This window comes from Myotis daubentonii, chromosome 5 (genome assembly GCF_963259705.1).
Source record: "Myotis daubentonii chromosome 5, mMyoDau2.1, whole genome shotgun sequence".
Lineage (NCBI taxonomy): Eukaryota > Metazoa > Chordata > Mammalia > Chiroptera > Vespertilionidae > Myotis > Myotis daubentonii.
In genome coordinates, this window is record NC_081844.1 from 76,622,132 (window position 1) to 76,636,081 (window position 13,950).

General features: G+C 40.5%; 1 protein-coding gene across 5 annotated transcripts in view; it reads left to right on the forward strand.

Annotated features, from left to right (window-relative positions):
* RAD50 (RAD50 double strand break repair protein) overlaps window positions 1-13,950 on the forward strand; it is a 74,099-nt gene that overhangs the window by 35,720 nt on the left and 24,429 nt on the right. For all 5 annotated transcript variants that reach the window (XR_009453064.1, XM_059698343.1, XM_059698344.1 and 2 more), the window contains exons 10-17: window positions 1,086-1,268; window positions 2,523-2,680; window positions 4,627-4,802; window positions 5,572-5,809; window positions 8,914-9,103; window positions 9,591-9,717; window positions 10,142-10,335; window positions 13,508-13,618. Coding sequence is in view for 4 of the 5 variants with exons in the window: in XM_059698343.1 (XP_059554326.1) it covers window positions 1,086-1,268; window positions 2,523-2,680; window positions 4,627-4,802; window positions 5,572-5,809; window positions 8,914-9,103; window positions 9,591-9,717; window positions 10,142-10,335; window positions 13,508-13,618 (1,377 nt within the window). In the remaining variant the exon portion in view is untranslated. The remainder of the gene's footprint in view (window positions 1-1,085; window positions 1,269-2,522; window positions 2,681-4,626; window positions 4,803-5,571; window positions 5,810-8,913; window positions 9,104-9,590; window positions 9,718-10,141; window positions 10,336-13,507; window positions 13,619-13,950) is intronic.

Genomic DNA, 13,950 nt, shown 5'->3' on the forward strand with positions numbered 1-13,950 from the left:
GAAGCTCAGAGTAGGCGCTGTGTGTGTGTGTGTGTCTGCTGGGGGCCTGCCCCCAGCCACACCTTGGAGGCTTGGAGCAGGTGCCCCTCTCTGTTGATCTCTCAGGCTCCTGGCCTCCACTGCATGTTGTACTCTCCCTTGAGCTGTGGCCAGGGTGGGGCGCCCTTTCCTGCTGTGGGATCGCCGCAGCAAACCACCGGCAGGCGCACAGGGAGGCTGGCTAGAGGCCGCCCTTCCCTGCTCCATGATCGCCGCTGCGATCCCATGGGCAGGCGCACAGGGGGGCTGGCTAGAGGCCGCTCTTTCCTGCTAGGGGATTGCAGCGGCGACCCGGGGCAGGCGTACACAGGGGCTGGCTGCAGGCCCCCCTTTCCTGCTGTGGGATCTCCGGTTGCTCATCCCTGGCAGGGGCACCCAGCCCGCCTCTTCCCTGCCCCCCTCTGACTTCTCCGATCACCGGCAGGGGGCTGGGCAAAGGCAACTGGTTCTCCGATCCAGGGCTAGGGGCAGTGCCTCCTGGCTCTTGCCTGCCGCCTGTGTTTCCAATCACCGTCCTTCCCCTATGGCCTCCCATCATTGCGCCTATGTATGCAAATTAACCGCCATCTTTGTTGGCAGTTAATTTGCATATCACCCTGATTAGCCAATGGTAAGGGTAGCGAAGTTACAGTTAATTATCATGTTTGTCTATTATTAGATAGGATTGTCTTGTTGTAAAGGGGTGGCATTATTAAGGGATAGCGTTACACTGTTTTTAGAGTTTCTGTGTGGCAGGAAATGTAGTGAGTTACATGGGTACTTGATAAATACTTAGGTATTGACTGAAGAGTCATGAAACTATATTCTTAGACAAATTTCTCTTAACTTTGCATTAATTCTTATTCTCCCACCCTTGTTTGACTCTTCCAGATTTATTTAAGTATTATAAGATAGTAAGGTAATTTTATAAGATTTTTTCCTTAAAAATTTTATTCCTTATGTTTTTTTTTATTTCTGTTGCAGTGAGTAGTTGATTTCTAATACACTTTGTCACTATTTTAACACAAATTATATAAACCTCTGTGTTTGTTTTTATTATTGATAAGGAACATGAGCTAAGCAAGGCTGAGAAAAACAGTAATGTAGAAACTCTAAAAACAGAAGTAATAAGTCTTCAGAATGAGAAAGCAGACCTAGACAGGACCCTGCGTAAATTGGACCAGGAGATGGAGCAGTTAAACCATCATACAGCAACACGCACCCAGATGGAGATGCTGACCAAAGACAAAGTATGACCTTTCTTTTTATTTTAATTACTAGAGGGCTCGTGCATTGGTGGGATCCCTCAGCTTGGCCTGTGGACATCCCCTGAGGGGTCCCGGATTGTGAGAGGGCACAGGCCAGGCCAAGGGACCCCACTGATGCATGATCGGGGCTGGGGAGGAACTGTGGGAGGGCTGCAGGGCGTTTCTGGCCCGTCTCGCCCAATCGTGATTGGTGCCGGCCAGGGAGGGACTGCAGAAGGGCTCCAGAGTGTGTCCGACCCATCTTGCCCAGTCCCGCCTAGATTGGGGCCCGGAAGGGGCTGTGGGAGGGCTCCAGGGCGTGTCTGGCCCTCTCGCCCAGTCCCAGCCAGCCAGACCCCACCAGCAAGCTAACCTACCAGTTGGAGCTTCTGCCCCTGGTGGTCAGTGCACATCATAGCAACTTGTCGAATGGTTGGACACTTAGCATATTAGGCTTTATTATGTAGGATAATTTTTGGTATTTTAAATAGTTTATCTTATTATGAAGAAGTTAGTTGTTATTGGCTTTATATTTTAGGGGCTAACTGAGCTTAATACTATAAAAATAGACTTTCAAGTTTAAAAACTATTTTCTAATTACAAGAAACTAATACAGAGGTGTATAGATACTACTAAATATATACATTGCTGTTAAATTTTATATCTTATGCAGAAGTTTTAATTTTTATATTATCAGACTTATTACTCTTTTCTCTTATGGCTTAGGAAGGTCATCCCCACTCTTAGACTTTAGGAAATTATATATTCTCTTCTTACATTTTTATAGTTTTACTTTCTAAGCCTAGAACTTTTTTTTTATTTTTTTTTTATTTTTTTTTTTATTTTTTTTTATTGCTTAAAGTATTACAAAGGGTATTACATATGTATCCATTTTATCCCGCCGCCCTAGACAGTCCCCTAGCCTCCCCTATCACCCAGTGTCTTATGTCCATTGGTTATGCTTATATGCATGCATACAAGTCCTTTAGTTGATCTCTTACCCCCCTACCTCCTGCCCCCCAACCCTCCCCGGCCTTCCCGCTGCAGCTCGACAATCTGTTTGAGGCAGCTCTGCCTCTGTATCTATTATTGTTCAAAAGTTTATAATGGCTCTGTTGTCCACGAATGAGTGAGATCATGTGGTATTTTTCCTTTATTGACTGACTAAGCCTAGAACTTTAACAAATCTAAAATTTATATTTGTTCTTGACATAATGTGGAGATACTGAGCTTTATTTTTAAAATATTTTTTAATAGGCTGACAAAGATGAACAAATCAGAAAAATAAAGTCTAGGCACAGTGATGAATTAAATTCATTATTAGGGTATTTTCCCAACAAAAAACAACTTGAAGACTGGCTTCATAGTAAATCAAGAGAAATTAATCAGACCAGGGACAGGCTTGCCAAATTGAAGTAAGTAATAGAAATGTAATAGAAATCTCTTATTTCTTGCTTTAATTTTTAATTGTTCTAAAATAATTTGTCATGAAAAGGTAAGTCTTATTAATTGATTTTGGTTCTACATTTTATGAATTAAGTAAAATGGTAATAGTGATTTGGGATCTCTTGTTCCTTGAAAGTTTGTAGAATTAACTGAGAGGATTAAAAGTCTCCTTTATAAAAAAAGTGAGACCTGAAACTATAAAACACCTAGAAGGAAACTTAGAGGAAAAGCTTTATTATATTGAAATGGCAATCATTTCTTGCATATGACAACAAAAGCAAAATAGACAAATGAGGCTACATCAAGCTTTAAAACTTCTACACAGCAAAAGAAACATTAAACAGAGGGAAAAGGCAGCCTATAAAATGGGAGAAAATGTTTGCAAATCGTGTATCTAATAAGGGGTTAATATCCAGAATATATAAACTCCTACTACTCAACAACAACAAAATAACTGGATTTTAAAAATGGGCAAAGGCCCTAGCCAGTTTGGCTCAATGGATAGAGCATTGGCCTGCTGACCAAAGGGTCCTGGGTTCACCCCGCCTGGGCCCTAGGGCATGTGTGGGAGGCAACAAATCGATGTGTTTCTCTCGCGTCGATATTTCTCTCTGTCTTTCCCTCTCTCTTCCACTCTCAAAAAATCAATAGAAAAATGACTTCAGGTGAGGATTAAAAAAAAAGGGGGGGGGGGGCAAAGGACTTGAATAGATAATTCTCCAAAGAAGATATACAAATGGCCAATGAACATGTGAAAAGATGCCCAACATCACTAGTCATCAGGGAAATGAAGATTAAAACCACATCACTTCAGCCCTAGCCGGTTTGCTCAGTGGATAGTGTCGGCCTGCAGACTGAAGTGTCCCGGGTTTAATTCCGGTCATGGTCACATGCCCAGGTTGCTGGCTCAGTCCCCAGTAGCGGGTGTGCAGGAAGCAGCCAATCAATGATTCTCTCTCATCATTGATGTTTCTATCTTTCTCTCCCTCTCCCTCCCTCTCTGAAATCAGCAACAACAACAACAACAAAAACCCACATCACTTCACACTGGTTAGGATGTCCAATATCAAAAACGCAGAAAATAACAGGTGTTGGTAAGAATGTTGAGAAATTGGAACCCTTGGGCACTGTTGGTGGGAATGCAAAATGGTGCAGTTGCTATAGAAAACAATGGGAAGTATCAAGATGAAGCAGGTGTGCACTCACACATGTTTATCTGAAACAGATTTCTCAAAATAGTACCTGTCCTACCTATGTACAGTCTACTCCGATAGGTTCTGTTGTTTCATTTTGTTAAAATATGCTGAGATGATGCATTGAATTGATTATGTGATTTGCCTCACAACCTGCAAATTAAAAAACCCTAATCTGTATGGGCATGGAGATTGACTAGGGTGAAATTTAAGAGTTGGAGTGGAGATAAATTGTACTAGTGAGCAAAGTCTTTGATGAATGAGAAGAAATGAATGATCTTAAGTAGATGATAACAATAAAGAGGGGACAAAGGAAAAGTTTACAGGAAAGGAAGGGAAGTAATATTGTGAATGGGCCCAAAGGGAATTAGGATGTTTGCCCCGCTTCCCTTCCTCCAGTAGATCCAGCAAGCACATTCTCCTAGCAAAGGCTCTTAAGCTGAGATCTGAGGCCATGAATTCCCAGAAACCAGGCAGAATTTCGCCGATATTACACGTTTTTCTGGGACCGGGCCCATGACTACTGATGGCAAGTGAGTTGGTATCCGAGTGGGAGAGTTCAGGTGGAAGTGACAAACAATTGCCTGGACTTCTAAAAAAAGTACTTGGCCATAGCAAACTTTTTAATATTTGTTGGCAGAATTTGTCTTATACCTATTCAAACTTTTCAAACTAATTTCTCATGTTCTAAAATTGTAATTCATATTTTTCTTATTTTATAGCAAGGAACTAGCTTCAGCTGAGCAAAATAAAAATCATATAAATATTGAGCTAAAAAGGAAGGAAGAGCAGTTATCCAGTTATGAAGATAAATTGTTTGATGTTTGTGGTAGCCAGGATTTTGAAAGTGATTTAGGCAGGCTTAAAGAAGAAATTGAAAAATCTTCAAAACAACGAGGTAAGTTACCTGCTTTATATTATCAAGTCACTGACACATGAATTTTCATTGACAGGTAACTAAGGATGGGAGGTTTAAAAACTTGGTTCTGGATCCAGTTGGCTTAAGTTTTGGTCCTGGTTCTATAACTTAACTTGCTGTGTGACTTTGTGCAAATTATTGAATCTTCCTATACTTCCGATTCATTGTCTGAGGACATAATTACCTACCACCTAGGCCCGTGGTTGGCAAACTGCGGCTCGTGAGCCACATGTGGCTCTTTGGCCCCTTGAGTGTGGCTTTTCCACAAAATATCACGTGTAGGCTCGTGTACAGTGCGATTGAAACTTCGTGGCCCATGCACAGAAGTCGGTTTTCGGCTTGGGCGAGTCTATTTTGAAGAAGTACTGTTGATATTTGGTTCTGTTGACTAATGAGTTTGCCGACCACTGACCTAGGCCGTTAGGGAGGAGTAAATGAGATTTTAGGTATAAAACTTAGAACAGTTCTTGGAACATAATAAGCTCTAAAATTTATTGTACTTTTATGTGTTATCCAAAAGACAAATCTGAATGTATTGTGGGAGCCAGAATTTTGAAAGTGATTTAGATAGAGGTTTTCAAGAAGAAATTGAAAAATTTGTAGGAATATTTAAATATCAGAATTTAAAATTTTTTAATAATGTGTTTATAAAGCAAGAAGAATAATCATATATTTACAGAGGAGGATGTAACCATATTGACAAAACTATATTTTCTCCTGACTGGAAACACTTATTTTCTTAAAACAGCCATGTTGGCTGGAGCTACGGCCGTGTACTCCCAATTCATCACTCAGCTGACGGATGAAAGCCAGTCCTGCTGCCCCGTCTGTCAGAGAGTTTTTCAGACAGAAGCTGAATTACAAGAAGTCATCAGTGATTTGCAGTCTAAGCTGCGGCTGGCTCCAGATAAACTCAAGTCAACAGAATCAGAGCTAAAGAAAAAAGAGAAGCGGCGTGATGAAATGCTGGGGCTTGTGCCCATGAGGTGAGACTAGGGGTTTACCATTACATACATGTAGCAGCAGCAGCAGCCCTGTAAAAGGTACTGGCCTAGTGCCTGCATGTGGTAGCGCCTCATAGCATGTCTTGAATGAATAAAAGTTGAAATCAGGATCCTAAGCCAGTGTGCCCCGTCTCATGTTAGTTACATGACAAGAAGAAACAGTGATTTTCTTCTTGTTTCCTTTTTTGTTTTCTTCTAAAGGTAAATTTGCTTCTTAATTTAGTTACAGGGCAAACAGATATAATCTGTGTCTGTGTTAATTTAATTCCTCAGATTTGGTTTGAGGGCAGAAATTTTGACAGATTTAGAACTGTTTGCTGATATTTAACTTTGTAAACCCAGCAAAAGAATTAAATTACTGAAAAGCTCTCCCAGCAGACAAATTTTAAACTGTATTACGGCCCTGGCTGGTGTGGCTCAGTTGGTTGGGTGTCATCCCTTAGACCGAAAGATTGCTGGTTTGATTCCCGTTCAGGGCACATGCCTGGGTTGCGGGCTCAATCCCTGGCAGGGATCGTGCAGGAGGCAGCCGATTGATGTTTCACTGTCACATTGATGTTTCTTCCTCTCTCTCCCGGTCTCTCTAAAAATCAATAAAATATAAGAAACTGTATTATGTCTTTCCCACTCTAAAAAGGAATGAATCCTAAATGATTTCTAGTGTTCGTTTTTCCCTTGCTTGTGCAAGAAATTCAAATGATAGTCTATAAATCAAATCAGAAAGTATGTGATGATTGCCTTGTCTCCCAGGACAGAGCACAGAGCTGGTCAGAGAAACCAAAGACATGACCCTCAAGGAGCTGATGTCCCAAGAAAGGAAACAAGCTTTCAGAATTAGATAAAGTGCTTAGTTAGTTCAAACAAATGCATTATTTAAGAAGAGAGAAGCCAGTGGACTACAGAGTGAGAATAGAATTTAGAGAACAAGGTAGGAGGGAGAATGTAATTTGCACAAAGTCACACAGGGAAACTGGTTAAACTCAGTTAAGAAAAGGAAAGGGGAGAGGGAATTGAGAACATTGTGTATAAAAGGATGGAGAACATGACCTGTGCTGCAATAGAAGCATTGGAGTTTAGAGAGTTATTTATAGGGATTGATTCCCGTAAATTGGGAAGATGGGACTAGATTATGTTCAGTTCTAGTTATAGCCGTCTCTGATGGGGAGCCATTCTGAGGGATTTAATCAACAATGTGTTTTAGGAAAATTGATCTAATGTTAATGTATTGAATAGATGAGAGTGAAAAAAACAACAACAAAAAACTCTGGAAGCAGAAAAACCAAGAGGGTCTGTTGTCCTGGAAAACCAAAGAGGAATTTCAGGAAAAGCAGGAAAGGTTTAAGCAGATGTGCTTTGTGGTAGCCAGCCTCCATGATGGCCCCCAATGATCCTGGCTTTCACAGTCTTGTTCCAGGATTGGTCTGTGTGACCAAGAAAATACGACAGAAGTGATAACATGTCCCTTCTAGGACTCGGTTATATAAGGCACTCAAGCTTCCTGCTCTCCTTTTTTCTCTCCTGGATCATCTGGATCTCGGGAAAGCCAGTTGTCATGTGGTGAGCAGAGCAGGGACCCACTTGGTGAGGACTTAAGGCCTTTGAACAACCACATGAGTGAGGGTACCATTTGGAAGCATATTCTCTAGCAGTCACTCCTTGAGTGACTGTAGCCCTGGCCTTCAGCTTGAGTGCAACTTCAACAAGAAACCCAAATCAGAAGTATCCAGATAGCTGCTCCTGATTATCTTACTGTGAGAAATAAGTGCTGTCATTTTAAGCAGCTAAATTTTGGGCTGTTTTGTTTTGCAGCAGTAAATAATATAATTATCAAGGTGAAACCAGATTATTGCCGGCTATAGAGAGAATGTGATAGGAGACAAGGGCAGTAGTTTGAGAATGAAAAGGAAGAAGAAAAGGCAGTATCTTGAGAAGAAAAAGATCAAATAAAAGATAAAATTTAAAGTTGATAGAAATTGCATGTCAAGGAAATTTGAGCTTAGTTCTGTGTCATATTGATATACTATAAATAGCAGAAATCAACATTGTGTTATATTTTGGGGCTCTTGCCATCACAGCTCCCATTTTCAGAGTAAGGTACTTGGTGCCTACCTTTTTCAATGTTGTAGTTTCATAATTCTTTGTGTATTGTAACTTTCGTGACCCATAGTTTTCAGTGTGAATTTTGTCTACACTTCTTCTCTATTAAACCATAAAAGTGTTTAATAAAATAATGAGAGTGAAAAAATAATATATATGTGGGGCTAGTACCTGCCATATTAGCTAGAGAAGCAACAGTAGGCTGGACTGACAGCTTTTGTACCTAAAACTCATGTAGCATTTGGCTGAGTGGTTGGTTACTTTCCTTCTTTCCATCATTTTTTTAAACCTTTTATTTTGAAAAAAATTTTAGACTTATAGGAAAATTACAAAAATAGTACAGAGAATTTACATATACCCTTCACCTAGCTTCTCGTGATGATCAGAATTTATGTAACCATAATTAACATTGGTATAATGCTATTACCTAAATTACCATATTTGAATTTCAGCAGTCTTTCCATTAATGTCCTTTTTTGTTTCAGGATCCAAACCTGGATTCCACATTGCATATAGTTCTTATTTCTCCTTTGGCTCCTGTGGTCCGTAACAGTTCTTCAGTCTTTGTCTTTCATGGCCTTGATACTTCTAATGAGTGTGATCGGTTAATTTGTAGAATATCTGTTTGACAAACAGCACAGTAATAATTGTTGCAAGCAACATCTAGCAATGGATAGTAAAATCAATGGGCAGAAGTTTGAGGAGAAACAGGATATTTACAGTCTCAGTCAGTGTATCTCTCCTAAGTATTAACTACAAAAAGGAAAATAATTACTTTACAATGGATGGATCTGGCTAACACCATCTTAACCAAGTGAATAAGTTTAACATCTCCAGTAATAAGACATACTGACATGTACCCATCGATATGATGCCCTGAGAAGGATACATGATACCACTTTTATATTATTGCCAAAAAATACATAACCTCAATCTCACGATGAGAAAACATTAGATAGCTTATTTTTAATTGCGTGTTTTCTGTTAAGGCAAAGCATAATTGATTTGAAAGAGAAGGAAATACCAGAATTACGAAACAAACTGCAGAATGTCAATAGAGATATACAGCGCCTGAAGAATGACATAGAAGAACAGGAAACCCTCTTGGGTACAATAATGCCTGAAGAAGAAAGTGCCAAAGTGTGTCTCACAGATGTTACAATTATGGAGAGATTTCAGGTATGCTGATTGTAGTTAAAACTACAAAAAACTTATAGCGAGGCAGCAAAAAACTTGTTTCATGGTGGTTTGAATGTGAAGTGTGAGAGTGTTAAAAACAGTAGCTGGTGTTCAGGTACACATCATGGTTAGAGTTCCCCATTCTGAATTATTTATAAACTAGAGGCCCAATGCACAAATTCGTGCATAGGTGGAGTCTGCTGGCCGGCCGGCGGGGAGAGGCCATGGGCAGTTGGCTGGCCAGCCCCATCCCATGGTCGAACCCACAGTCAAGGGGACAATTTGTATATTAGCCTTTTATTATATAGGATTATGAAAAATAGTCCTGTTTGTTTCCATTTTCAGTCTGCTGCCTTTTGCTTATATCATTGAAATTATTTAAAATTAATTTTATTTCCTCCTATCAAATTTTGTTCAAATGATATATGAAAGCAGTTGTAAATTGCAGTAAATTTCTTAAAAGAAATAACTTTGTTTTATTCTTAAGATGGAACTTAAAGATGTTGAAAGAAAAATTGCACAACAAGCAGCTAAGCTACAAGGACTAGACTTAGATAGAACTCTTCAACAAGTAAACCAAGAAAAACAAGAAAAACAACACAAATCAGATACAGGTAATATAGCCCGTTTCCTCATATTCCCATTAAAGACATCAACATTCCCAGCTTTTGCTTTTCACCTAAATTTTACACCTGTTATGTGGATAAGAACTGTCTTTCCTCCTTCCAATCCACAGTATATTCACTTACTTTTTTCAGAAGTATCACTTCTGTTTCCTTGCTTTGTACAACAGATTTTGAATGATGAGTATCGAGTGAGCTGTACTCTTTCTCAATCATACCTGCCCTGTGAGTGGCCAGGAGGGGACAGAAAAATGGTTTGGGGCTGGAGGGTTCTAGTGGCACTTTTGTTGCTATGGGTGGGACCCGTAGAAACTTGCCTTTGTGAATTCCATAGACCTATAACACTGGAAGGATGCTGCTCAGAGCATTTTCTATACTCTTACATTAATCACTGTGTCCATATGTTTTTGTGCAGTTTCCAGTAAGATTGAATTGAATCGTAAGCTTATACAGGACCAGCAAGAACAGATTCAACACCTAAGAGGTGTAACAAATGAACTTAAATCAGAAAAACTTCAGATATCCACTAATTTACAACGTCGTCAGCAACTGGAGGAGCAGACTGTGGAATTATCCACTGAAGTTCAGTCCTTATCCAGAGAGATAAAGGTAAGAACATTTGTATGTGTTTAATTACTTCAAATGTATGAAATGTTCTTTATTGGTATAGCAGCTAGAATTACGGATATTGTGAAGATAAAATGAAAATGGTATAATAATTCTTTGTGTGGCTCCTGGGTGACAGAACTTGTACTCATAGTACTAAAGATGTCTGGAAGAAGAATTTTGGTCATAATAAGGAAGAATTGGCTGCCTGGTTAACTTAGTAAAGAATGTCTTGTTATTGGAGGTGGTCAGGTGGTGGGTAACTAACTCCATGTAAGTATTCCTCCATGTAAAGTTCGTCTTAATTCTATATCCACGGCCAACACTGCCTTAGTCATAGCACTTTCTCTATCTGATTTGAGATGTAGTCTTGGAATTCTTCCCCAAACAGTGAACATGGGGAATTGATTTGTCACATGAAATGGAACCCATTTGGAATCCCTCATCTCGATTAATAAAATCTAAAACCCAACCAATTAAGTTTTTAAACAGTTTTAGAAACAACAATCTCATTTAGGTTTTTATAATTAGACACATTCAGTAAGCACTAAATATATTATTGAGCCCTGCCTAGTTTGGCTCAGTGGATAGAGCATTGGCCTGCGGACCGAAGGACCCCAGGATCGATTCCGGCTAAGGGCACATTGCGGGCGGCAGCCAATCAATGATTCCTTCTCATCATTGATGTTTCTATTTCACTCTTCCTCTCCCTTCCTTTCTGAAGTCAATAAAAAAATATATTTAAAAAATATATATATATTATTGACTCTATAGTTACTGTGTTTCTTAAGTATTTTGGATTACAAATTATCAGAGACTTATAGTATATCAAATAGTACTACCATACATTTATATAATATTTTAGTGTTTATAAAGTAATTTGACAATAAGCCATTTAGGTCTAAGTAACCCTGTTGAGATATGTGACGAAATCCCCTATTATAGAAAAAGAAATTGAGACTTTTAGATGTCCCATAACTTACCCATGTTCATGGAGCTAGTAAGAGGCAGGTTAATTTCAGATGTTAGGTCTACAGACATCAAAGACATTTGACTTCCCACCAGTGATGGTGAAACTTTTGAGCTCAGCATGTCAGCATTTTGAAAAACCCTAACTTAACTCTGGTGCCGTGTCACATATAGAAATTTTTTGATATTTGCAACCATAGTAAAACAAAGACTTATATTTTTGATATTTATTTTATACTAGAGGCCCGGTGCACAAAAATTTGTGCACTCGGGGGGGGGGGGTCCCTCAGCCTGGCCTGTGCCCTCTAGCAGTCTGGGACCCCTAGGGAGATAACGACCTGCTGGCTTAGGCCTGCTCCCGGGTGGCAGAGGGCAGGCCCAATCCCTAGGTGCAGCCCCTGGTCGGGCTCAGAGCAGGGCTGATTGGGGAGTTGGGGCGCCGCCCCCTGTCACACTCAAGGCAGGGTCGATGGGGAGGTTGTGGAGCAACCCCCTGTCACACACAGAGCAGGGCCCATCAGGGGGTTGGGGTGCTACCCTCTATCACCCACAGAGCAGGGCGGATCAGGGGGTTGGGGCGCCGCCACTCTCACACTCAGGGCAGGGCTGATGGGGAGGTTATGGCTCTACCCCATCACACACAGAGCAGGGCCCGTGGGGGAGGGGGGAGCTCCCCCCTATCAGGCACAGAGCAGGGTGGATAGGGAGGTTGTGGCCCCGCCCCCTGTCACACACACAGCCGCAGGGCGATCACGCTGCCCCCTGTCACGCTGATCCCGGTGCTGGGAGGCATATTACCCTTTTACTATATAGGGTAGAGGCCTGGTGCATGGGTGGGGCCGGCTGGTTTTCCCTGAAGGGTGTCCTGGATCAGGGTGGGGGTCCCCACTGGGGTGCCTGGCCAGTCTGGGTGAGGGGCTGAGGGCTGTTTTCAGGCTGGGGGTGACTGAACTCCCAAACGCTCCTTTTTTCCTTTTTTTTTTTTTTTTTAATTCTGGGCCAGCTTTAGCTTGAGGCTTGGCTCCAGCTCTTAGGCCTCTGGCTGAAAGTAGGTTTCTGGCCTTTGCTTACAATGTTGCGATTCTGCTGGCTGAAGTTGGGCGTATTTGTTACAGAGTTTCTTAAACTGCCCGCTCAGAGGCAGCGGCAGGCGGGGAACGTTGGTTTCCTCCGTCACTGAGGCAGGCAAGCCTCATGTTAGTTTCAAGCTGCCTGGCTGCCGGCCGCCATCTTGGCTGACAGTTAATTTGCATATCTCGCTGATTAGCCAATGAAAAGGGTATCGGTCGTACGCCAATTACCATGTTTCTCTTTTATTAGATAGGATTTTAAATGCCATTTAACAAAGAAAAATCAACCAAAAAAATGAGTTCGCGTGTCACCTCTGTCTGACACGTGTGTCATAGGTTCGCCATCACTGCACTACACCATACCACTTCCCAATATGATAAAATACACCTGTGTTGAAGTAATACTACATAGTCATTTCTACTTTTGTGGATTCATTATATATTTCAGGATCTTAAAATGCTTAAGGATCATTGTTTTTTAACGGGTTATCATATAATCATGCTGTAGATATGTTACAAGGCCAAATAATGCAGACTTTTGAGTAGTAAACTAGTTTGTTACTTGAAAGCCCTTTTCCTACCAAAATAGGTGTGGACACATCACTGATATCAGTGTGTACAGTACACTTTTGTTACCATAAAAAATCTACTTAATCTTACTCAGCAAAATAAGCTTAAGGACAAATGTGTCCTTTACAATCATATTCCTGTCTGTAAGAGAGAAACCTGGAGTGAATGAACTTTGCCATTTTTTGGTGACACAGTTGGCATGAGCCCCTGCAGACTCCTAAAAACTTATACCTGAAGCCAGTCGTTCATATAATTGGGAGTACGTGGTCTAGTTTAAGAATCAAGACAATGGCTGTAGCAGTATAGCATAGTGGCTCACAGAGACTCTCGAGCTGGATGGGATTTGACTCCTGGCTCCTTTATTTACTGGCTGTTGTGATCCTGGACAAGTCATTTCTATGCCTATTTACTCATCTGAAATATGGGATGAAAATAATGGTACTGCCTCATAGGGTTGTTAGAAGAGGCAAATGAGTTTCTTTTTAAAGCCTGGCACATAAGAGAGTGCTTGTATGACTGTAAAGTCTGACCCTAAAATAAGATAACGGAATGTTTTTTGTTTTTAGGATGCTAAAGAGCAGATAAGCCCTTTGGAAATAACACTGGAAAAGTTCCAGCAAGAGAAAGAAGAATTAATCTTCAAAAAAAATACAAGCCACAAAATAACACAGGATAAAGTAATATTTCCTTTCTATATTTACTTACCAATATATATATATTAAACATAATGTTCAGAGCACCATATTGGACATTATTATTTCCCATGAAATTAAAAGTACAAGATAAATAGTATTTTCAGATTTGTGACATAATCTTGATATTAAAAATTCTTGTTAAAATAAGGATTAAACTTGTAATTAGTTTCTTGATCTATCATAGAAGCTGAGAAGTAAGACTATTTAATCCAATTCCATACGTGATAAAGGGAATTATCTGAGATAATAAAATGTGCTGGTGATGAAAACTAGAACCCAAAGCTCCTAACTTTCAAGCCAATGTTTCCCTGTGC